This window comes from Lycium ferocissimum, unplaced genomic scaffold (assembly GCF_029784015.1).
Source record: "Lycium ferocissimum isolate CSIRO_LF1 unplaced genomic scaffold, AGI_CSIRO_Lferr_CH_V1 ctg11, whole genome shotgun sequence".
NCBI lineage: Eukaryota > Viridiplantae > Streptophyta > Magnoliopsida > Solanales > Solanaceae > Lycium > Lycium ferocissimum.
In genome coordinates, this window is record NW_026713599.1 from 186,683 (window position 1) to 210,989 (window position 24,307).

Consider the following 24,307-nt stretch of genomic DNA (forward strand, 5'->3'; position numbering starts at 1 on the left):
CTGGATAACCCCAATATGGATCATGTGCTTCCTTTGTATTCTATGTTTTGCGAATGAGAGATTATATGTCTTATGAGATTTCCTCAACGTAAATTTAAATTTACCTCGTCTTGTGTTTACATATTCAATGATCATGGTTTTACATTTATAGAGCGGTGCACTTGGAGGTTTACGTAAACATGAAAAAGACCATCTCAAGCAAACTTTTCTCATTTCATCCTTTATGAATGCTAATTAAACCATTTGGCGGATGTAATTATTACCCATCTTTTCATAGAGCTTCTATATTTATTTCAACAACCTATTTTAATTCTATGTATTACATCACCTATCATACTATTTTCAGAAATATTGAGTGAAGATACACCAATTGTTTGCATTTAGGCACAGCAATAATAGCAACAAGACTAAAGCTGTTGGAGTAATGCACCTGCTAACAGATATACAAACACTGATATTTAAGTGTGTTCACATCAGTTATTTCTCTCCTTTTCTTGGTTCAACACACACAGAATGTATTCTGGGAACATGTAAATCAACCTACGCTGCAGGCCTGTTTTCCCCTAATGTTATACTATATCTTTTGCTCAACAGCAATGTTAAACTACTAAGAAGAACAAGAAGAGAGGTAAAGGCAAGTGAAATCTCAACAGTGCTATGGCCACTTCTAAAGCTGTACAACCTCAGTTTTCACAAAACAAAAACAGAAATCTTTGACTAATGATCCTAATAGAGCTGCAAAAATTGGTTGCTCTGTGGAGCCGGGAAGGGGACGGAGGAGGAGTAGCAGGGACCCGCTGTTTCTCGGCTTGCAGCATGACACTAGGTGAGCATATAATTTCCAAGATTCCTCAGATGGGGGTAATAGACACCGGAGTTCTGAAATCTTTGCTTCAAAATCAGCTCGAGTTCTCAAAAATAACCTGCATAGTGAATGGTGTGTTTAGATCCCATCTAAATACATGACAATGGAAAAGCCATTTTACTAAGAAGAAGGACAAGAGATGCAAAAAACACGTGCAAGCATCTACTTGCCTTGGATATTAAGGGTTTAGCGTTTGCTTCCCACTCTGTTGCCCAATTAACAGAAGATCTGCTTGCCAATACTCCTTGTTTCAGCGACTTCAACTCATCACATTCACCTGGGAAGCCCTTAAACAGCATCTGCCCAGGTTTTCACAGTTCAGCAAATAAGATAGTATATTCTCAGGAAAGTAAGCTCACAGGTTGTCTAGGAATTGCTAATGCAAGTAGGAAGCATAAAGCATTCGAGGGGATTAATACTTGATATGTTTATTGTGGCAATATCTAGTGAACTACTTAATCTAATTAAATCTACAATGTAAAACAAACATAGAAGAACAAAGAAAGAGGAGATTGAAGGTCCATTTTTGTCAATTTAGGAGATTACCATAAATTGATCTGCCAGTTCCGATGATGAAGAGAAGAGTAGGCCATTCTTGTCAACTTCGACCAGCTCGTTGATGCTTGTTAAAGGACAATGAAGAAGGGTCAACATGCAACTTCTCAAAGTATGTAATTTTTAAAGACTTCCAAATGTGGAGGCCATGGGAAATGAAAATGAAAAGGGGGAATACATGCATCTTACCAAGAGTAGGAAACAGCACAGACCGGTAATCCACAGCCAAACATATCCACAACCTAAAAGGAAATTACAAGAATGAAGCCTACTAAGAGGTTTTAAGCATAGACAGAGAAAAAATTGACTTGTGCTCTTAAAGAATGTAGAAACAAAACCTTCATTGGAAGATCCAACCCTGAAGAGGAAGTATGCAAGCAAACACCAAGATCTGCTGATCCTATACAAGGGAACAAAGGATTTGAGACAATTTTAAGGTGAAGACAAGAAGATGACTATAGATTGGTAGCTCATACCAAGAAGCAATGGGTAATCCTCTGGCTCCAACCACATAGTACGAAATGCTACACGTTTAAGGTTGAGTTTTGCTATCTTCTGTTCATATTTTTCCTTTTCAGGCCCTTTGCCTTCAAAAGAACCCAAAGTAAGAAAAACATGTCTGCCAAAGTTAACCAACAAAATAAGAAGTACCCTCTTTGACTCATGAGCAGCAGTTACCTGTAATTATAAATAATAACCTAGGGTATTGCTTCCCACCCTTGATTTCCTGCCAGAAAACATCCTCCCTCTTCAAGTCATCCTCGTTCAGTAATGCAGAAACCCTTCTATCATACATTAGTGCTGCTTCTAAGAGAATGCTAAAATCTTCGTCTGGAGTCCTAAAAACCAGTAATATAATGTCATGTAGCTGTCACCGAAGCCAAAACTGTTTTACCATCTTTGCATTTTGAAATCGGAGCATGAACACATGGTTCAAATAAGAAACAGAACTTTTCCAGCACGTGGTGCAAATAAGAGACAGAACTCTTCCATTGTCCGTTTGATTTTTGTTTAGTCCTTGTTTAGTCCAATCATCTTTCGTCAATAATATCTTGATATTCAGAAGCAGTGAACCGATAGTGATTAAGTTTAAAGTACTTAAAGAAATGAACCTTGGGCCTAACTCAACCCCAATGTTAGCTCATGAGGCGAGGATAAAATGTGTGATTAAAACAAATGCAAGGTTCACTGTGCCGGAACACCATAGGATGTTAAATTAAGTTTACAAACAACTCACCAGCTTGTACTGCTTACAATGAGTGCTGGTCTGTTCCACTTCAAGGAAATATCTGTGTGCGTCTGAGTTGTAAATAGAGTTACATTAGGATTGTCATCGTCTGTTGTTAGAACCTCTGCAAATATGTCATATTCATTTCAATTCTTCATCTGAAACAATACATCACATGGAAATTCACATTATAGTACCATTGCTAAGACAGTCTTGAAGGCTGTAAGGCGTTCTCAGACTCTTATCAATCCCACAAAACAACTGCAATTGAAACTTGAAGGTTAAAATTGTAAAGTATGTATATCTTAGGGAAGCTCTGTTGTGGACTTAGATAATTCACCTTGTGCTTCTCCTCGAGGGAAGCGGGTCGAAAAAATTCAGGAGGCTGATCATATAGAACAGTGGCACTGAGAATCCAGAAAGTATAAAGGATGAAGCACAAGTCGGTAAATAAAGAAAACCAGAAAGTTTAGATATTCCAAGTAGCTCAATGGCCTACCTAATTCCCCAGTTTTGAGCCAATTCATGTTGCATTGCCCTTGTCACGCACAAGGAACCATTTGCCATTTTCCCAAATTGCTTTTCGATCCTGTCCAGATATCCAAATTTTGTTTTACTTGCATAGTTCACAAACCAGATGCTAAACCCAAATGGAGGTTTATAACTTACGAGGATGAACAAATTACCAATGATACAAAGCCACAAACCGACTATTTCTCCCTAGAGACAATGCTAGAAGAGTATATCCGAAGTTATGCCAATCTATAACGAATGCAGAACGTCTAATCCAGCTGGCTAATTTTACAGCAACCAGTGTAGGAACAGATGGTGGATTCTGCCAAAGGAGAAATGCTGTCATTAGTTGATATAATTAAGCTCAAGCATGCCAAATCAAGTGATCTAAACATCTCATTGAACATAACGGTGATGAAGACTTTAGTTTTGTGCCTGCGGAATCCACTAATTGGACATGCCTTAAGCACTTGGGTGGATCATAATAAAAATCCAAGTTCAGCACCCACCAGATAGAGCATGTTAGAAAAACATGGAAGAACCAGCAGTTCAAGCTCCAATGACAAAAGAACCTCAGTGTTGACAAGGGTTCTAGTTAATTTTGAGGGCAAAAGCAGGCCTTCATCTTAATGCACGGCTCTCAAAATACAACAACAACAACATACCCAGTGAAATCCCACAGTGTGGGGTCTGGGGAGGGTAAAATGTACGCAGACCTTACCTCCATCTCGGAAGATAGAGAGGCTGTTTCCGGAAGACCCTCGGCTCAAGAGAAAACATGATGAGAAAAGGTCAGATAAGCAGAAACAGTTCAAAGCAATACGAAAATGAAACTAACAAAAGCAAAAAAGCCATGATAAAGCAGTATGAGAAAACAGAAACAGTAGCTACCACAGATAAATACGATAATTGTGGTACACGGACCAACATATAGTTGCACGAATCAAAGGACAAGAAAATGAAGATCAAAACTGCGACTACTAGTACGACGGGATACGTGGGACTACCTACTAGCCTTCTACCCTAATCTGAGTCCTCCATAGCCTCCTATCTAAGGTCATGTCCTCGGTAAGCTGGAACTGCGCCATGTCCTGTCTAAGCACCTCTCCCCAATACTTCTTCGGCCTACCTCTACCTCTTCTGAAACCGTCCATAGCCAACCTTTCACACCTCCGCACTGGGGCATCTGTGTCTCTCCTCCTCACATGCCCAAACCATCTCAAAATACCAATTACTTAAATATTTTGAAAAAAAAAAAAAAAGAAGTAGAAAGACTTACTCAATTGCAGAATGTAGTATGAAGAATTTGAAATTAATAACTGAATACTGAAATGAACAAAGATAATACATGCATAGAATTATGGAAACTGACTTGTTAACTGGTAATTTTACTTCAAAACCCTGAAGCACCCTAGTGGATCAAAAATAGATTCTTTCAAAAACTGTATGCACCAAGGTTGGTAAGAGGAGATTGTTTCTAATCCACTATTTTCTCCAAGGACACGTGCATACATGCACATAGAACTCTCCGAGTGATAGCAACAATATGTAACTCCAACCCCTTCATGTTTCTGTTTAATCTTTTCTTGGTTTTTCTTCGTTTTTTGTTTTTTTAAACATAAAAGACACTAGACGTAATATACACCACATCGCCAGCAATTATCATAAAGACCTACATATTTCATAGTTGTAGCAGATATAAAGACAAGTAGCTAACTACAGCTTCATAACTCACCTGAACTATGAAAACATCAGGTGCCGGAATTTTAACACACAGATACCATAGAAGCATAACAAACTGAACCAATGGCTTAAATATGAGCAATAAAGGACGGAGTATCTTTGGCAAGCTTTTAGGGTTTGACGGCCACTGTGTCTGCATGATAGAAAAATAGTTGAAGTCAAATAACACACACACAGCCGAAAAGATGTCTTTCATGAGATTTCATTCCAGAAAGACAGCTAGACAATTCAGCGCTTACCATTTCATGGATGTGAATAGATTTATGCTCTTTTACAGCAGAATGAGGGTCCGAACCTACTCAAGATTAAAAAACGAAAATCAGAAAGACCAGGCAGAATAAAGTCAAAAAAAATTGTAAGATTTAGCCTGGTTAATTAATCCAAGCACTTATGCCAAGTAGTACAAAATTATGCACAATGACTGGAATTTGGTTTCACGTCTTTTCAAACTGTTCTGAGATGCCACTGACAGAAGAACAGTAATCTGAAGAAAAATTGAACAAGTAGAGCCAGTGATGTAACAATATTTTCTAGGACAAAGTCATATGAAAGAAAATGAACACAAAATTAAGAAAATGAACATAAAATTCGTTCATCTTCTCTAGAAAATCCTATAATAGTGCTTCTTTACCTTCTTTCACTTCATTATTCTAAAATTTTCTCCTATTGTTCTTATTCCCCCCCCCCCCCCCTTTTTTTAGCTTTTTATCGTGCTATTTTTGTAGCCATATTTCTCTTGATACCATGCTTTTTATCTTGATATTTGTTGTCACATCACTGTCTTTTCTTTCGAGCGAAGGGTCTATCGGAAACAGCCTCTCTACCCCATAAAGGTAGGGGTAAGGTCTGCGTACATCTTACCCCCCCCCCCGACCCCACTTGTAGGACCACACTGGGTATGTTGTTGTTCTTATTCCCTTTTTCGTGGCTTTTCTTGAAAATCTTTTGACTTGGGGATGTGTTTGTCCCGGCAGGAGGGTTAGCCAATTATGGGATCTCACATAAAGGTTTTAAACCAAATAGTGTATGAATCAAATACTCAACCACTCCTACCCAAGGCGTGCCTCCGTCCACTTCCATGCTTAAGCCCTTAATAAATGCCACCAACCTCTGCCTCCATTCTACCCCCACTGTTTTGCCTACAAACTCCCAACCCTTGTCTTTTCTCCCTCTCACAGCCATTTCCCTAAAACCTACCAGAGTCTATCGTTGTCCTCATGCTCACCCCTTTTCCCCAACCCTGAAGTGCCTGAGTCGTATTTCCTTCAACCTTCATTGTCAGCTTATTCTGCTTCATTCAACCTTTGTCTCACAAACAGAATTATACCCAAGTTAACTTCTTTCAACTTTGTTGATAAAAAAATTCTGTATCTAAAAATTGACACCAAATTTTTGTATCATGCTCTTTTATTTAGTTTTTAAAATTGAAACGTAAACAGGAACATATGTTGTTTTCTTCCCAAGATAGAGATGAGATATGGTTTTGCTACTATACAATCAATTTATGTTCTCAATGCCTATCAATAATTCAAACATACCTACATATGCAACTATTTTAACTGGGTTGTTACACTACTTACCTCCATATGCAACAATGTCGACCTCTAGATGAGCCTGCAAAAGGTATAAGTGAAAACATAAGAATATAAAGGGCCCTGGATCAATGAGGTGTATCAACCACTAATTCTGAAACATAAGGCGGTTTCCTCATCATCACCTGCATATATTCAACCACTAATTCTAAAACATAAGGCGGTTTCCTCATCATCACTTGCATATATAATCACTTATTAATACAGACAAGATATTTTACTATTCTCTCTTGCAACAACAAATATGCATCCATCATACTACATAACATTAGTAACGGTAACATACACGACAGCACATTTGAAGTCTTCAAATAAATAAGATGAGAGTCTGAGACCCAAAAAAGAACCAGTAAACACATAGAAGATTTCTACAACTCTCGCTAATGACTGTTTTAGAGTATGTCAAAGATAGAGTATTTTGGATCAAGACAAAACCGATAAATATAAAGATGGAGTCTTTTTAAAACTAAAAAGGAATTGATCGAAAGAAAAAAAAAAAAAAAAGCTTAAATAAATAAAGAAATTCACATCTTTACACTCTTCTTCTGTTCCACTTCCATGTTTAACCACCTAATCAGAGTCATCAAACAGATAGCAATGTGTGTTGAGCGTCGAAAAGGATAGCACTCAAAGTGAAGTTACAACTGCAGAGAGTTTGACAAATTTTCTTTAATCTGAAAATGTTGTTCCTAATGGAAGCAGCATGAACTAATCAAAAGTAAATAGCATAATTCATAGCTAACAGTCACTATTCCAGCTAACTAAACCTCGAACCTAGCAACCAGCCAGAAACGACTAAAATCATGTTCAGAGAATTAATGCTAAAACGTATACCCAGATAATTCATAACAGAACCTCACAAATGTGCAAAAACCAGATCATCAGCATAATTCATAGCTAAAAGTCATTATTCTAGCTAATTAAACCATGAACTTAGCAATCAGCCAGAAAAACAATTAAATTCAGGTTCAGAGATTAATGCTTTAACTTATACCCAAATAATTCATAACAGAACCTCAAAAATGTGCAAAAAAGCCAGGTTTAATCTTGTGGTCTTAAACATGCCATGTGAAAAGTTAGAATTAAAGAGTTGCTAAAAAATGGAAAGAAGCATTCTTTTTTTTAACGGACTAAAAAGGAAAGGAAGACAAAAAAATCGAAACAGATGGAGTAGCATAATTCATAAGAGAACCTCAGAAATGTGCAAAAAAAAAAAAAAAAAAAAGCACTAATTAGGATGGATCATCAGCATCACTATTTCAAATTCAGACTATACATATATATTACACTTAAAGACAGAAGTAAGTACATCCTACCTACGCAGACCACAAGTCTCAGACCCCACTTGTGGGACCACCCACCACCCCCACCACCACCCACTACCCCTCACCACCACCCAACCCCAACCCACAACCACTCACCCCCACCCTCATCCACAACCACCCAACTCCACCACCCCCACCCATCACCTACTTATTTTTTAAAGTTGCTATTTTATCCTATACCTGAGTTTCATTTATATATATATATAAACTAATTTCTAATTAAGAGTTAAGGGTATTTTAGTAAACTTACAAGTTATTATACAGTACCATACAGTCAAACCAAACAATACAAATGTTATTAAACCACAACAAACGATACAGTCTATCCAAACATTGTGTTCATTAATACAGTACAATGCAACACCATACCGTACCATACCATACTATACATATATATTACACTTAAAAGACAGAAGTAACGTCTGCGTACATCCTACCTCCCTAGACCACATGTCCCAGACCCACCACTTATGGGATCACACTGGGTACGTTGTTGTTGTTACACTGAAAATAATAATAAGTAATAAAAAGGTTAAGGTTACGTTTAATTAATAGATTAGTGTGGTACCTGACGAGCAAGGGAAAGAGCATGATATTGCATACGAGGGCTACGTCCAATATCTCCTAGAACCACTACTGCTGCCCTACCACTTGCCCGAATCCCAGTTTCATTTTCACCTAAATTCATCGGTTTCCAGTGTTAATTATCATAATCATAAAAATGTAATTGAATTGAATATGGTACGTACCTGACATGCTTGCAAATCAAAATTAAACTTTCGAAATAGAATTGAATTTAGAAAGCAGTTAACCAAATAGTTAGGTAATAAATCATTCCACTGATAGTGGAGCACTAGAAGGAGATCCAATGAGACAGGTGAAGAAATTAGGGGCTTGTTTGGTAGTTGTTCAATTTGTGGAAAATAAACTGTTTCTTTTTCTTCATCAAAAAATAGGGGTTTGGAGGTCATTATGCTTAAATCTAAATTTTATATCACTTAGATTCAATTAACACTTAAATAATAATAATAATAATAAATTTTGATATGAAATATCTAATTGAAACAGTCCTAATTTGTTAATCTTATATTAATATTATATACTTCTTCAGTTTCGAATTTCAATTAATGTGAACCCATTAATTTGAGTAGGCACGGAATTTAAAAAAGAAGAAGGACTTTTAAATTTGTAATGTTAAATGAATCACGTATATTTCGTGGGGCTGGAAAGCATTGCAAAATGGTAAACTGTTTTTAAATATGGTAAATTGATTTTAAATATGGTCATTTTTTTTTCAACGAACTAATAGAAAAAAAAGATTCGCATAAATTGAAACAGAGGGAGAATATCTTTTTTGAAAAATCATTTTCACTTATTAACAGAAAATAGGAGAACTTTTTCCAAGAAAATAGCTTTGTAACAAACACACGATATAATATGAAACAAAACATTATGTCAGGGATAAAAAATAAAAATAAAAAGACAACAGTTTATTTTAGAATCTAAAATCTCAATCTAATCGTTTGAACATTGTTTTTAGTTCACTTTTTGCTCTTCCTTTTACCAAATCAAATATCATCCTATAATTTTTATAGTCAAACTTTTGAAGAAAACATGCCTTTCTCTTCAAGGTGAAGAAAATGTAGCGTATAATATTCATTCCATGGATGGAATATTTTGCTTACACATACTAGGAAATTACAAGCACCATCAAAACATATTCATGAACCATACGAAATTCATCAAAGGTTGTGGCGGAAGGTAGTAACTCTTCATCCCTAATCAATGGTCTCGGGATTGTGCTTTAAGAATGGAGTCGCCTTTGGCAGGGAGCGTTTTACCTCCAATTTGACACTTTCCGCCACGAATCTGGAATAGTGGGGCCCAAAGTGAGTACCGAACATCAACGGAAAAAAACCATACTACCCCTGAAGAATTAAGGAGCTTAAATGAATTAGTACATGGAATCTTTGGTAAATTCAAATTAATTCTACATTAGAATTCATCCTTCCCTGCAAATACCTTGAAACAACAATTTTCATATATGTAAGTAATGCAACTTATAAGTCACATTTGTGTTGCTTCTGTTACAACTTTTTCTATACAATAGTAACTCATCCTGAATTTTGTGTATACCTATAGTAAAATAAGAGATTTTTAAGATAAGAAAATGCAGTGAAGGAAGAGTATATATATGTTCTTCACTTCTTCTAAGCTTCAACTGCAAATAATCTCCAAAAACAGTAAACAGATATCACTCAGTCCTATACTAGCTTGAAGCCCTCTCATTTGTAGGCATTAATTTCATGTTAATTGTCTTCTATAAAAACTTTGAATATGTAATCGCGAAAACGCCTTGAATATGCCTTTGGATCGACTGCTGATATCGAGTTTGGATCACATTGCATAGACTTGTATGCGTGCTCGAGCTTTTTTGTAATGTCATAGTCTTGAAGTATGTCTATGACACTGAAAAACAGTATCACATCATACAACTCTCCTGTTGGTTCTCCGATTAGCTGAATTATCTCCGCTTCAGTAGGTTTCCTCTCTGTCCTTTCAACTCTTGCAGGCATGTTTATTCCTAATTTTATGCTAGCCCACCTGCAATTTTCGACCAAAGATCAAGAAACAACAAATAGGAGTTACAAATAATTAGTTTAGTGACTTTACTGTTACAAAAAGAGTTTTTTGACTTTAGTGTGACAAAAAATAGTTTAGTGACTTTGCCATTACAACTGTTACATTAAGTATGACAATTGATTATGACCAAAGTTTCTAAGTTTCTGAATAGATGTGTTTAGCTATCTTGTTTGCAGTATGGTTCATATAACTAGATGATTTATAAGGGGAATGAAAACTTACCCTGCCTGATCAAGAAGCAATTGATCCATATCAGCTCGAGAAAGACGAGGAACTGTTTCATTTTCCGAGTCTCCATTATCTGCAACAAAGACAAGTGATTCATGTTTGATTCATCTGAAACTGGTCATGTACAATTTTGAGGAAAATTGACAGCGAACGGAACAAAAAAGACGCGAATGTTGCCAAACAAAAGGTGAAAAATTCAAGTGTTGATTAAATTAGCACCAACCAATTGGTGTTCTAGAACCAGAAGGTGTCTGATCTTCAGTACTATCTGCTTCTCTAAAATGAATACCAACTAAAAGGCTGTAGTCCATAACTCCCTCTTGTTCCAAGAACTCACAATCCCTATCAACTTGCCTGCAGAATAAAATAATCCTCAGTTTTTCCTTGAAATACACAGACATAAATGTCGCGAAATCATTTACTGATATTGATTTTACACTTGAATGAGACGTCAAGAGTTTCAAATTTTTTACCTTCGGAATTCCTGAAACCATGTTTTTTGTAACCTGAAGATGAAGTTGAGATCAAGGTCTTTAAGGGTTGTGGTTGCCTCAATCTCTGATTCTGGCTTATCTGTCATTCTTCCAAATGTTGACCCTTTCAAGTCGAATCGTCTATGAATTGAGTAATTCGTGCAAAAGAGGTTTCCCATGATAACGAACCGTACCTAAAACCATTGATGAATATATTGGAAGTGTTCATATTGAACTACTACAATCAGACCTCTCTATAACAACATTTCACTATAACGGTCAAGTTTTCTTTAAGACCGATTTTCATATTATGTTATATTATATGTTTTCTATAACAGCATCTAGCTATAGCAGCTAAAAAATATCCGGACAAACAACGCCATTATAGAGAGATTTGACTGTATTAGACTTTTGTTATGGTACTTTATGTCTAATACCTTCTTCTGTGCTGGTCCACTTAGCTTCACACAATGCAGGCCATAGTACTTAGTCACAAGGGTGCTTTCAAAAGCTTTAACATGATTGAAATACGCGCTAAGCATCCTTAATAGCACCTAAAATATCCAAATTGGCAAGTAAAATCAGAAGGGGAAGTATTGATCTTTGCAGAAAAAATGCTGATTTATTTAGAGACGAACTTTTGTTTCTGCCTTCTTCATTGTCTTGATCATATATCGATCATCATTTGTCAAGTAGAAAAAACTTCCACTTTTTCCGGGGGAACAAAGCTCCCGGAGGGCATCATTACCACAAATTGATATCATATAATCAGCTGCATCAACTTTGAATAACATCCGTAATGCCCTGGGAAACATTATAATCGATAATCACTAATTTCAATGTGTCTAAAATCATCATTTTCAACAAGTAAGCAGAATGAGGCCTTACCTGAAAACTTTTGGACAATAATCTTTCCATCTGAATTCACAAGAAGGATGAGGGGGCGTGATCTTGGATCCTTCCGGTGGAAACCTTGTCCAATACTTCTCTCGAGGATCAAATGCTGACGGTTTGAGATCTAGTGATGGAGGAGGACCAGGCCGTCCTACTGAAACTCTATCGACAATTTCATCACAAGTAAAAGTCAGACAAGAAAAAACACAAATTCGAGCCTAGAAAATGAACAACAAACACAAAGAAACTTGCATATTTTTTGTGAAATACATTCAGATCTCTCTATAACAACCACGTTCTCTATGGAACCGATCATGTTACGTTATGTTATATTATATGTTCTCTATAACAACATTTCTCTATACCAGCCAAAAAAAATCGTGACAAACGATGCTGTTATATAGAAGTTTGATTGTAGACAGATAACATCTCTCAGTTTGCAGATAATTCCTTGAAATTAGACAAAAAAGACAAGTTAAATTTGCTACCTGATTCCCAACTGCAAATTAAGCATAAGCTCATAATTCTTATGCCCTTTGGAAATAGTTTGGCCTTGTCTCTTTACAACTTTAGGAATCCTAATAGGACTTCCTCTTAATAAATATCCATCAGCATCCTGCAAGCCAACCACGGAATCATCCGAATTATAAGAAGTACTAGCAGAAGTTCCAGCAACATCCGATAAACGAATTCTACCAAATTCCCTATCGACAGGTGGTGCGTCTATTCTCCCATCCAGTGACATTCTCCTCGGCCTAATGTTATTATCCACTGCCTTAGATGACCTCCATAACGCAAGTTTTTTCTGTGAAGGCAAAATCGGAACTTTCTCTGGTGGACAAATAGTACATTCTATCAAATCGACGTTGAAAACTTGTTGAGGATCCCATTCAAGATTTCCACCTTCTAACAATGATCCAGATGGATAAAATGTACCATTTTGTTCATTTGGATCTTTACTCCAATTTCCCACATAAAAACTCCCATCAGTCCATCTAAATGTTCCATTTCCTTTAGGAAATCCATCTTCCCAATTCCCTTCATAAACATTTCCATTAGTCCAATACATTTTACCCTTACCAAAAATTGTCCCATTTTTCCATTCACCAACATAGTAATTCCCATTCTTCCATGTATACCTACCATGTCCTTCTTGTAATCCCCTACACCATTCCCCATCATAACAATCCCCGTTCGCGTACTCCTTAACGCCATGTCCATGTTTCAAATTCATCACCCAACAACCCCTATACGTATCGCCATTAGGCCCCGTGTAGGTTCCATCTCCATCCATAAATCCGGACTTGAAATTCCCCTCGTACATTGCACCTGAGGGCCAACTAAACGTCCCTTTCCCCATCGTTTTGCCACGAAACCAATCTCCAACGTACATACACCCGTCTGTCCACCAATACTTACCTTGTCCATGAGGGAAATTGTCAAGCCAATAGCCACTATAGTAATCACCATTTGGGAGAAACCTCTCTGCATGGAAAATTTCTCCATTCGCGTGATCTTCAATGTCCTCGCGCTGTTCTTGATCATTTTCTTCCTCTGTTTGTGATGGAACTTGTGTACCGAAAATCGTGTTGGCACGTTTCCTTGTTGCAGCTTGTGTTATCCTTATTGTTGCCTCCCACGCCTTCATGATAAATTAAAATCTCCCTTTCAATTTCTTCTTGATCTTGACATGGATTTCGACATTTTTTTTGGTATATGTTGATCAGAAACTAGTGAAAAAGTTGATGGATTTGATCTGTTTTTTCATTGACAAAATGTAATGTTGATCATGATCATGCATGGACATGCAAATTAGATAAAAAAATTAATCTCTCTTTTTCTCTTTCTCTCTATTTGCTCCTATTTGTTAGCTCTCTCTCTTTTCCTTTTTTTTTTTTTTTTTTCCTACTTTCTGATGTAATGAAGGAGACAACAAAAGAAACCAAGTACATTCACATTCTTTGTCTATATTTTGACCATTTTTCCCAAACAAAAGAAATGTATTTTTAAATCCTTTTTGTCTTCCTTTTTTATTTTTTTGGAGTTTAAAATATGATGGGATATCTAGAAAATCTATTTTGTGGGATAATAAGGACTTAAACATGTGAAGTGCTGGTCAAAATGGGGCCTAGTATAGTCTAATTAATCAGAAAATAATATTGTGTAATTGGAAGGACAATCAACTAGTGGATGGACCATTTTATTGAAAAAATTATTAGAATAAGAATAAGTTGTGCATCATATGTATGTATGAGCATTTTTTTTTTTGTACAGATTTTGGGTCAAGCAAGTTGTTTCTTTTTTCTTTTCATTTTTTATGTTATTTGGATGGTTCAAAGGTAAGACTTGTTCAGCTAAAATTATCGTTAAAACAGCTAAGAAATTGAAGGCTTTATGACATTTGGAGGGATGAGAGAGTTTAGTGTTATCTAGTTTTTCCATATTTGGAGATCAACTTCTCTTGAAACTGCCTAATTAATGATGATATAATCGTATAAAACATTTTTACACTTACAATATATCTAACTAAAGAATGGAAAGAAATAACACATTCATCAATCTTCAAAGCGTTTGTAGGTACCAATAATTAAACAAAAGCAGAATTTTTTCAATTTTTCTAAAAAGTACTCTCGATGAATACCAGCTTAAACATTTACCAAATACGATACACATATACGGCTGCAGGTCTTTGACATGCATATTATCATTTGTTAACCGAATTAAGTTACATACCAGTATAAAGAATCTTTACATCATTAATTTAACTGATTATAACAGGTTCTCACTCTATATTCCAAACTAACGTTTCAGGAGACCCTTTATGTAACGAAATAAGCGAACAAGGTTGGGATTTAGAAGTTTAACCATTTTTTATGTAACTAGTCACAGAGATTTACCTGGAATTACAGCATAGGCTACTGGAATGTCTAAACGTATTTTACACTGTTATTGGATAAAACTTAAGTACATAATCATTGCAATTCAAGAAATAAATTACTTTCACGAATTAATTCTTAGATCCTATTGAATTTAGAAAGAACAAGTACAGTAGCAGAAGTAACACCAGGAATAAAAACATTATCAGAAATTGCTTGTGGCTTTATTCTTTGCTTGATGAGTAATGCTGTGGCTGGTACTCCAAATAAATAAAATAATGTGTCTGTTACTCCCAAACCAGTAATTCCAGTTTCATGAGTGAGTTCACGTATAATTTGTTGAACTTTCTCCTTTGTCAATTCTGTTCTTTCATTAATTTTAAGCTTCTGCGAAAGAAAAAGAAAAAAAAAAAAGGAATCAGCAAATGGATTTAGTTTTAATCAAGTAAAGTTCATGCATTATTTTGAGTAATGATGTAGGGTAATTAAATTTCCCGTATGATCATTGAATTTTACTCACTGTAATAATTAAGTAGAGAACTATTTTTGTCACATTTAAAATAAATGAGCTTTATTTACAACGAACAAACTTAGCATAAGAAGAGCTTTTGCAACAACAAAAAAAAAAAAAAAGGCATTTTCAAAATTATAATTAATTAAGATTTAGTATTTGCATTATTTTGAGTAATGATTCAGCATTCAGTTTTTTATTTTAAATATATATTAGTTAACATATTTAACTTTTAATTAATTAAAATGTGGGTTTTTAATTCCTTCATGTAGAAAAAATGTTATATTTGACTATTATATAATTACATTACCATCAAATAGGAAGTAACGGTATAAATCTAATATAAGACGTGATGGAGTGGTTAATACTTAAGGTAAAGTTGTGAACATTCACAAGCAATAGAATCAAAAGTGCACAATTCAATCAATGGAAAGCTTAGTGTGCTTAGTTAGATATTATAGAGATTAAAATCAGGATTTACCAATAACTGAGTGACCAAAAGTGTTATTAACCCTTGAAACTATCTTTTGTCACATTTCAAAGCCGAATTTTATCCACTATAAGAATAAAGCAACCAAATAATTTTTGATATATTAAAATAACAAAATCGTACTCGCTATAACTATAAAACCTCAAAATATTACCCACTATAACAACAAAATCACAAAAAGAGATAAAATGAACCGGACCAAATTATGTTATGAAATTTCTAGACAGGGATAAAATGAAACCAACAAAATAATGAAGAAAAAAAAATAGAGAAGATATTCTAAAATATAAAATTACGCACTTTGTATATTCGCTCTATTACTGTAGTGCTTGGAATCCTGAACTGCGTCCTCCCCTGCCTTCTATTAATTTCTCTACAGATGGAAAAAAGAAACTGTAAGAAATTAGAGTATAATACATCACATTATAATAAATTTAAGTAATATGGATAACTATCTTACTCGACTGTTTGGCAAATTGCCTGGTAAAAATCAGCCACCGACTCTCTAAAATACTTGTTATAGCATAGTTCTAGAAGTTCACCATCAACCATCTCCTCTCTTCCTGCAAAATAAATTACAAAACACAATGAAAAAGAATACAAAAAAAAAAAAAAAAAAAAAAAAAATCTTTAAAATATATGATTAAACTCTTAGTAGGGAGCGTTTTTTCCTCTAATGGATCCTATATGATGTATTTGGATTAATTGGATCAGTAAATGCAAATACCGAATGACTATATACCAAAGAATTAAAGGAAAAAAAAAATCAGACCGAGGAAAATTGTCGAGATGGCTTCACCAATTTTTTTGAAGACCATATTTGGAGATTAAGAAAAATATAAGCTGACAATGGGGGGTGTGTGTATATATATACACACACACACTTTGCAAAAGTTCTATTTGGATGTGAAATGAGACTTGGAAGGTAGGAAGGGTATATAGATATATTCCTTAAGTCATGGGCAAAACTTCTCATGAAGTTTCTAAATAACTTTGAAAATGTATATCTATTGAGATTTTTTGTTTTATATGACCATGCATTATTCTATGTACCAAGTTTTTTCTTATAGCTGCATGATTAAGTTAATAAACTTAACAAAATTTCAAATACTTAACATAATCAACGAAAAAATAATTTTGAAAAACTTAAACGAATGTTAAAAGTATAAACCACAAAAGGGATATCAAACTAAAACAAGTAGAAATAGACATCTTTCTTTTTTATGACAAGGGAACTGCATCACTATCTTTCGGGTGTCGAACTTAAGACATCCGTTATGGAAATTCCGTGCTCAACTAACTGAGTTACTCTTGCTGATAAGTAGAAATAGACATCTAATTATCTATTTTATTAGATTGAGCCAAGCAGCAGGGCATGATCCATCTTAATAGGCGGGAAATTGCATTCGCTAATAGAGCTTCCTACAATTGCATCCTCTTAGAAAAATAATTTTTCTACTGTTTAGTACTCCCTCCGAATAAAAAAAAGAGTCCACTTAACCATTTGCACACCTCTTAAGAACATACTAACTGCTAGACAAAAATAGGTAATTGGACTAAACTACCCCTAATTAAATAGGCATTGGAATTTAATCATATAACACTTAATAGGGACAAATATGAAAAAATAAGATTAATTCTTTCTTGATTTGCTAAGTGTACTCTTTTTTTAATCCAAGAAAAAAAAGCCAAGTGGACTCTTTTTTTGATCCGGAGGGAGAATTATAACATGCACCTAACGTGAGTAAAATTTTCCAGCCATTATCAGAGAATTATCTGGATGATCCCTAAAGGAATGAATGATTAATTAATAGTCAAAAAAATATTAGAGAAACAACAAAATTCATGCAAATTTGGACTCACTTGACTTTCTTTTATTAGCATAAGAACTGTTTTAAATTTGGAATTAAACAATGAAAATACTTGCCTTCAATGCAAAGAAAATCAGTTCGATATTTTATTATTCTAACAAGAAAGAATATGATTTCTTGCAGTACCAACACTACATTAGATTCTAAATTTTTTCTATACAGATGCCAAACTTAGTTGATATTCCAACTTGCTAAAATGCATTGCCATTGAGAATAATTAAAAAATATGCTAGTAAGTTTTTGCAATGTCACAATTTAGGTGATTCAAAGGCTAGTAAATTTTATATGCATCTATTATCCAAAATAAAGTCAAGATAAAACTGCTTAACAGATGTTCAGATCCACCATTAAAGGATGCCATTTCTTGATCTTGGCAATGGAAAAAAAAAATGACATTGACTCACTAAAGAAATAGCAATTAAGATAACATCCATGATCTACCAAAACCTACACAAATTACAACATCCAGAGGAAACTTCACGGACAAGTTGAGAAAGGCCAGTTACACAATAAAAACGGCCAGGATAACTAAGGCCGATCACTCGTATGCTCGATCTTAAGCTCCCTCCCCGAGAGTCCTCTTCGATGTGCTGATGTAAAGCACTGCAAGCAGAGAAATTTTTTAATATTACCTTCTGATATTTGGAGGCACAAGTACACTAATCAAAGGTTGGTAACTAGTTTTTTTTGCTTACCGTTATTTCCTCGTATAAAGGCATCACCATATTTGTTCTTCAATTGTCCATTAACATATTCTTCTGTTTGCTCCATTGCTATATTCATGTATCCATCTAAACAGGCAAGGATACCTGCACCGTGCAATAACAACCTTAGAATGTAATTGAACTAAGTTTGTCCTCCTGCATTTTGAAGAACTACCACCTGAAGAAAATGATAAGCGATTTGCAAAGAAACTGAAGGCTAGCAGAGAGGTTTTAGGTAGAGTGTATTTATTTTCTCAAGAAAAACATCCACCTAAAGATGCACACATGCAGCGCTTTCTCGGGCTAAGCCTAAAGACGCAAGAAGTTGGAGTGGTTGGCGAGTAGATATTACAGGAGTGGTGGATTAGATAAATAGGTGGATAAGTTTCAAACTATACATGCACTGGTATCAGGGCAACAAGCCCTTGCATAGCTCTTTTGGTTTCCCAAGAAAAGCGATAGCTGGGGCACAAAGCCAGCTTTTTTTGTTACGAGAATGAGAGGGAATGGCAGATGAAGAAACACTTCAGAATGAGAGGGAATGTCAGATGAAGAAACACTTTCCCTTAATTTCGCTGCCAGAGCGTATGTTACAGATACAACATCAAGAACAGCTTTTCAGAAAATTTACAACAATTTGTTACTACAAAGCAGAAACCATTACAACATCTACCACTAAGATGTTTATTACACATATAAATTGGTTGAGTGCTTAGTTTAGTCTATAAATGTGGTGAGTTACATAACACAAACTGAGCTGTAATTATTTGAAATGACAGGATACTACAATTAATAGGCGTTTAAACACAAATTTGGTTGAAACTTGAAAATAAGAGTTTTTAAAGTTGAAGTTGTATTTGGACATGCATTTAACCTGAGAAAAAGTTGAAGTTTCCCCAGGGGGTTCGCTCATATTCAACAATTAACCAAAAATCCATTCCAATGTATAACCAAACAATACTTTGAAAAAAGCAAAAACCAAAAAAAAAAAAAAAAATCATGTCCAAAAAAAAAAATATCATGTCCAAACAAGCCCTTACAATTAATTTCACAACAATCAAACTTCCTTTATATGTCAAAAATTAAATCTAAAGTACTATTTCAGCTGCTGCTCTGTTAGTAAATTATTTAGATGTCCAAAAACAAAGCCTGAGGTGAGAATAGGCAATGATCAGTACATTTGTCACTCTTATACATGACACTAGAGTTTCATCATGTTATTGAGTACAGAAGTATATACAAACAAAATGCATAAGCAAGAGAACAGTAAGTGCAAAAGAAAAAACAGAAGCAAATCAGAGTGACTAACCTCGATAGTCAACACCAGAGTTCAATTTAACAACAACAGGTCGTCCACGAATAGACTTCAGAAAATCTGCCGGAGTCTTAGTGGTCGTTGATCCTTTCTCTCCTGCTCCACTCATTTTCACTTACTTATTCTGTACATATCAAAAGCAGCAAATTATCAGGTTTGGTCTTAAAAAACCAGGTATACAACCATACTACGCAAGCAACGGTAAAGTAGTTTGACACAAGGGACCGCAGTTAACAGTATAAACATTGTAAAGAAATTTGACGCATCAGAATGCAGCAACCACCTACCACTAGGTTTTCCCCTGCAAGAATTTTAAAGGGATAGGTCGTCAAAAAAATTTTTTAAAGGGATAATTGCATTTTCTGATTTAAAATCAGGCTCTCAAAACTGAAATGTGATTGTAACCAACTGTGACATACGGTTTCCTAGAGTCTCCAACTAACATTTGTTTTGCAGTTTATAGGTGTCCTAATTCAACCATTAGATGATTATATTTCAGAGTTTTTCTATGGTCCTGCCATCGAGTATAAATGGGCTTCTAAAGCACATTACTGGAGAAGGTATCCTTTTAAATTTGAGTGGTATAAGGACCAGAAGCTATCATACACAAAATCTGCCCTCACGAGAGTTGAAAGAACTCAACATGCGGAGCCTGGTGAATATTTTGTTCAGTAAATAGAGCATAAAACCAATTTACTGCCTACGTCCTTGCCAGGCATGTACACCATGCTCCACATGTGGAGTTGTTCAACTTTAGCAAGAAGGGATTCAAGCGCTGGTTTTTCCTGGACCCTGATACCCTGCGAGCTCACCTTTTTGGTTTTTAATATTTTCAAGACCTATTCGGAGACAGCCTCCCTAGGGGTAAGGTCTGCGTACACCAAACCTTTCCCCCCCCCCCCCCCAAAAAAAAAAACAGACCCCAAATTGTGGGATTTCACTGGGCATGTTGTTATTGTATCATCTATGAACCAACTACAAATACCGTAGAAGAAGATCAAGACTTGCATGAGCTTGCATTTTTCTGATATACACCTCACTAAGAGGGAACTCTAGAGCATAGCTAATGACTTAAAGCAGTAGATAAATGTAACCTGGCTGTAAGAGATTACAAGGAACTAAAAAACTATTCTAATGGATCATGAAGTATAGAAAGAACATTTTTATATGATATAGCTAAATGAGCTCATTACAAAGAAGCGAAATATCTCTTTATATAGGTAAAGGCTCCAGACTTCAAACGACTTTACAAACTAAAGTTAATTTAAAAATGGATCTTATCTTTCACCAGTGAATCAAAGCGACTTAAAGGAGAGACCTAAATGCATACACTATATTGGAGGTGGACATCTCACAATACAAAGACTTCCAGTTACCAGGTTTTGACTTTTCAGGTAGATACCAACTCAATCAACATTGAAGGGAGATGAATTATAGGAAAGTCATTTCATGAAATCCTAACATCTTAAATCCACACTAAGGCTCAAAGTAGCCTAAAATAGTCTAGGACATACAGAGTACTTTATATGATGACATCAGCCTAAAACCAGAACATAATCCAGGTGTGTAAACCAAAGGATAATCTTCTAGAAAGAGTCTTAACATAAACTCAACACCGAGTAGGTATAAAAAGCTGTTGCCATCAGTGAAAGGCACACCCACCACCCTTAACGTACTGCTCTATTTTGTGAACTACATACTTGCAGCACAAGATTAAAAAACACTAGGTACGCGAGTTTGAACCACCAGAACTACATGAAAATTCAAACCATATTCAACTCATATGAACTCCAACCTACTTGTCCAAAGAAAAAAGAAAGTTACAAAAATAGCACAATAGGAGCTGACTTAAAAAGAAGTCTTTAATAATTGCTTGTGCACTTCCTCAGCTCATGTGTCTCTAGATTCAAATTTGTTGTCCTCCCATCAGTCACAAATTAACACTTTTAACCAGAACTTTTCCTCAATTAAAAGAGAAACTTCCTTTAACTGAGACAAATGCTTGTATTACAAGGCGGGATTGGCAACGGCAATTTCAAGATTTAGCACTTTTGCGTAAAAGTCGGTTCTTTTTCTAAGGTTATTCAACTTCTTTACATTACAATCAGCTCCAAGAAAAAAAAAATACAAAACCAAAAAAGGAGTAAAACTAGAATACCCTATAGAAAAAAAATTAAAAAATAGAGCAAAACCTGGGTAATCAACCCTCTAATTCTGTTAAAGTAACAACTTCTCAAAATTAATAAAGAAAAGAACCAATGAGCGGTGAATCGTTGTGTATTGTCAGTAAAAGAAGTGGAACACAAGAAACCCAAATTCTGAAACACAAAAAATTAACCCTCTAATTCTTAAAAATTTTAAAAAGCTTCATTCCTTTTTTTTTTTTTTTTTTTTTTTTTTTTTTTAATGAACAAAGAATTATTGTGTTTCGTCCAAAGTAAAAAATATGGAACACGAATCCCATATCAGAAACACAGAATGAAACATGGGTTTTTTATATGGATCATATTCTATTTATAGCAAAACCAGCACAATTAACCCTCATTCTATATATATATATATTATAAGGATTTCTTTTATGTTTGAAAAGTCTCAAAAAATTAACAAAGCTTCATTCTTTTTTTAAAAAAAAAAAAAAAAAAAAAAAAAACAATGAACAAAGAACAAAGAACTGTTTTGTTTTGTCCTAAGTAAAAAAAGTGGAACTTAAAACCCAAATCAGAAACACATAATGCAACATGAGTTTTGTATTATGGAGCATATTCTATAAAAATAAAGTATAACAAGAGCAAATTAACCCTCTAATTCTTGAAAAACTAACAAAGCTTCATTCTTTAAAAAAAAAAAAAAAAAAGAGCAATAAACAATGAATTATTGAGTTTTGTCCTAAGTAAAAAATGTGAAACAAGAAACCCAAATCAGAAACACATAATGCAACATGGGCTTTGTATATTAAAGCATATAGTAGCGATTTAAAGAGAACAAGTACAGAAAACCATAGCAATTGGGTAAAGTTAAGAGAAAAAAGAAACAAAATTTACATATTATTACACATCAGAAAATTAAAGCAAATCATATAGAAAAATACCTCAAAGAAATGAATCTTTAGCAAAGTTGAAAAATTAAAGAAGAAAGAAACTTTGAAGAGCTAGGGTTTTGAATTCTTGATTTCGTTGAATAATGATTTGTTATTTGGGTTTATAGGATGGGACTCTTTACAGTCCAAAAGATGTCACTTGTATATTTGACCCCCTGAAGTTTTGGTTATTGTTGTGAAATATGAGTTAAGTTAATGTGACAAATATTTTAATGCGTTACTAAATACAGTCAAACAATAACTACGATTCAATCCCAAGTTAGTTTGGTATTGACGGTATGAATCCTCAATGTCTAAACAATTTATAATGTTACTCAACGGAAAATATACTTCATGTATTTCAAAGTTTTGACCCCTAAAGTTTTGGTTATCGTTGTAAAAGCATGAAATAAAGTCAAACGATAACTAATAAAGTCAAATGATAACTATGATTCAATCCCAAGTTAATTTGATATCAACTGTATAAATCCTCAATATCTAAACACTCTATAATATTACTCGGTAAATATATTTCATATTTTTGAACGTCCATCACTTAGAATATTCTCTATATTATGAAAATTTTATACAATTATTAGTTTGAATAACATTTTGAGCGGAGGGTCTACTGAAAATACTCTCTCTACCTCACATAGGTAGGATTAAGGTATGTATACATGCTACTCTCCCCAGGCCCCCACTTGTGAGATTACATTTGGTATGTTGTTATTGTATTAATCTGAATAACATATGTTTTCATTTTTCACGCATGTTAAGTGTTTCTATCTGAAAAACAATAGGCATATATGTAGGATTTTCATAATCTAAAGGGCATAAGTGTTTGATTTTGAAATATAAAAAATATATTTGCATTAAGTGATCTTATAATAGCATTTACCATAATGTGCCTTGAAAAATTGCTCCAAGACTCCCACAACTTATTGGTCATATGTAATTACTACTTAAAATGAAATTTTTTATAATTATCAGATAAAATTGTCATTCTTTTTAGGACATATTAAAGTAGAAATACCGTCAAATAAATTAGGACGGATTACAAATTTAAGTTTTTATATACGGAAGAAAATGATTTGTGGCACATCCAAGATTATGATCAGTACTTCAACTACATTAGCTTGTGATATTTCATTTGAAGGAATTTTATGAAAGGTCTTACGATAATTTAAAAATTCGATCACTTTTTCACTATCACTCAAAAAATAAATCAGATTCTACGTACCGTAAGGTATACATTCCCTGCTTTATCATAGTAAGAACTAATTAAGAAGGGGTAAATATGTCTCGAACTAGTCCGTGAACCAATTATTAAGACTTGCTTTAATTTGGATGAATATCACATAGACGTAAAACAATATTTTCCATCTTATGGTTGATGATTTATGCC

At 34.5% G+C, this 24,307-nt stretch overlaps 3 protein-coding genes across 5 annotated transcripts; all 3 read right to left on the minus strand.

Annotated features, from left to right (window-relative positions):
• Nucleotides 1-416: 416 nt before the first annotated feature.
• On the minus strand, nt 417-8,743 carry LOC132041629 (UDP-glycosyltransferase TURAN). Of its 3 annotated transcripts, none has more exons than XM_059432327.1 (17): nt 8,571-8,743; nt 8,390-8,499; nt 6,485-6,518; nt 5,144-5,199; nt 4,897-5,037; nt 3,335-3,483; nt 3,148-3,237; nt 2,989-3,055; nt 2,846-2,909; nt 2,658-2,757; nt 2,099-2,259; nt 1,897-2,007; nt 1,759-1,820; nt 1,610-1,662; nt 1,412-1,487; nt 1,036-1,164; nt 417-923 (listed from the first exon to the last, which is right to left on the minus strand). In XM_059432327.1, exons 1-17 carry the CDS (start codon nt 8,575-8,577, stop codon nt 900-902), a joined length of 1,434 nt encoding a protein of 477 aa, XP_059288310.1. In that variant the 5' UTR covers nt 8,578-8,743; the 3' UTR covers nt 417-899. The 3 variants fall into 3 exon arrangements, with proteins under 3 accessions (XP_059288310.1, XP_059288309.1, XP_059288311.1); XM_059432326.1 differs by having other exon boundaries at nt 2,658-2,772; XM_059432328.1 differs by lacking the exons at nt 8,390-8,499; nt 8,571-8,743 and adding an exon at nt 7,025-7,778 and having other exon boundaries at nt 2,658-2,772.
• A 1,085-nt stretch (nt 8,744-9,828) lies between these two features.
• Nucleotides 9,829-17,569, minus strand: LOC132041665 (phosphatidylinositol 4-phosphate 5-kinase 6-like). The gene is made up of 11 exons (XM_059432376.1): nt 16,709-17,569; nt 16,397-16,499; nt 16,237-16,309; nt 12,548-15,322; nt 12,054-12,221; nt 11,804-11,969; nt 11,603-11,719; nt 11,166-11,359; nt 10,916-11,046; nt 10,687-10,765; nt 9,829-10,425 (listed from the first exon to the last, which is right to left on the minus strand). The coding sequence occupies exons 4-11, from the start codon at nt 13,705-13,707 to the stop codon at nt 10,131-10,133; spliced, it is 2,310 nt and encodes a 769-aa protein (XP_059288359.1). The 5' UTR covers nt 13,708-15,322; nt 16,237-16,309; nt 16,397-16,499; nt 16,709-17,569; the 3' UTR covers nt 9,829-10,130.
• Nucleotides 17,570-18,067: 498 nt separating this feature from the next.
• LOC132041660 (sm-like protein LSM36B) lies at nt 18,068-23,072 on the minus strand. Its single transcript, XM_059432369.1, has 4 exons — nt 22,915-23,072; nt 19,821-19,950; nt 18,503-18,616; nt 18,068-18,410 (listed from the first exon to the last, which is right to left on the minus strand). Exons 2-4 carry the CDS (start codon nt 19,933-19,935, stop codon nt 18,364-18,366), a joined length of 276 nt encoding a protein of 91 aa, XP_059288352.1. The 5' UTR covers nt 19,936-19,950; nt 22,915-23,072; the 3' UTR covers nt 18,068-18,363.
• Nucleotides 23,073-24,307: the final 1,235 nt, after the last annotated feature.

Bases quoted from the DNA above. Each gene is read 5' to 3' on its own strand.
- LOC132041665 (XM_059432376.1), bottom strand. From the start codon at position 13,707: ATGAAGGCGTGGGAGGCAACAATAAGGATAACACAAGCTGCAACAAGG. The intron at 11,970-12,053 runs GTAAGGCCTCAT...AATGTTTCCCAG, and splicing joins TATTGTCCAAAAGTTTTCAG to GGCATTACGGATGTTATTCA. The intron at 11,047-11,165 runs GTAAAAAATTTG...TTTATTCTGCAG, and splicing joins TGGTTTCAGGAATTCCGAAG to GCAAGTTGATAGGGATTGTG.
- LOC132041629 (XM_059432326.1), bottom strand. The intron at 2,260-2,657 runs GTGAGTTGTTTG...ACTGGTTTTTAG, and splicing joins ATTGTAAGCAGTACAAGCTG to GACTCCAGACGAAGATTTTA. The intron at 1,165-1,411 runs GTAATCTCCTAA...AAACCTGGGCAG, and splicing joins AACTGGCAGATCAATTTATG to ATGCTGTTTAAGGGCTTCCC.
- LOC132041660 (XM_059432369.1), bottom strand. From the start codon at position 19,935: ATGAGTGGAGCAGGAGAGAAAGGATCAACGACCACTAAGACTCCGGCA. The intron at 18,617-19,820 runs GTTAGTCACTCT...TGCACGGTGCAG, and splicing joins CTCTGGTGTTGACTATCGAG to GTATCCTTGCCTGTTTAGAT. The intron at 18,411-18,502 runs GTAAGCAAAAAA...CTCTGCTTGCAG, and splicing joins CTTTATACGAGGAAATAACG to TGCTTTACATCAGCACATCG.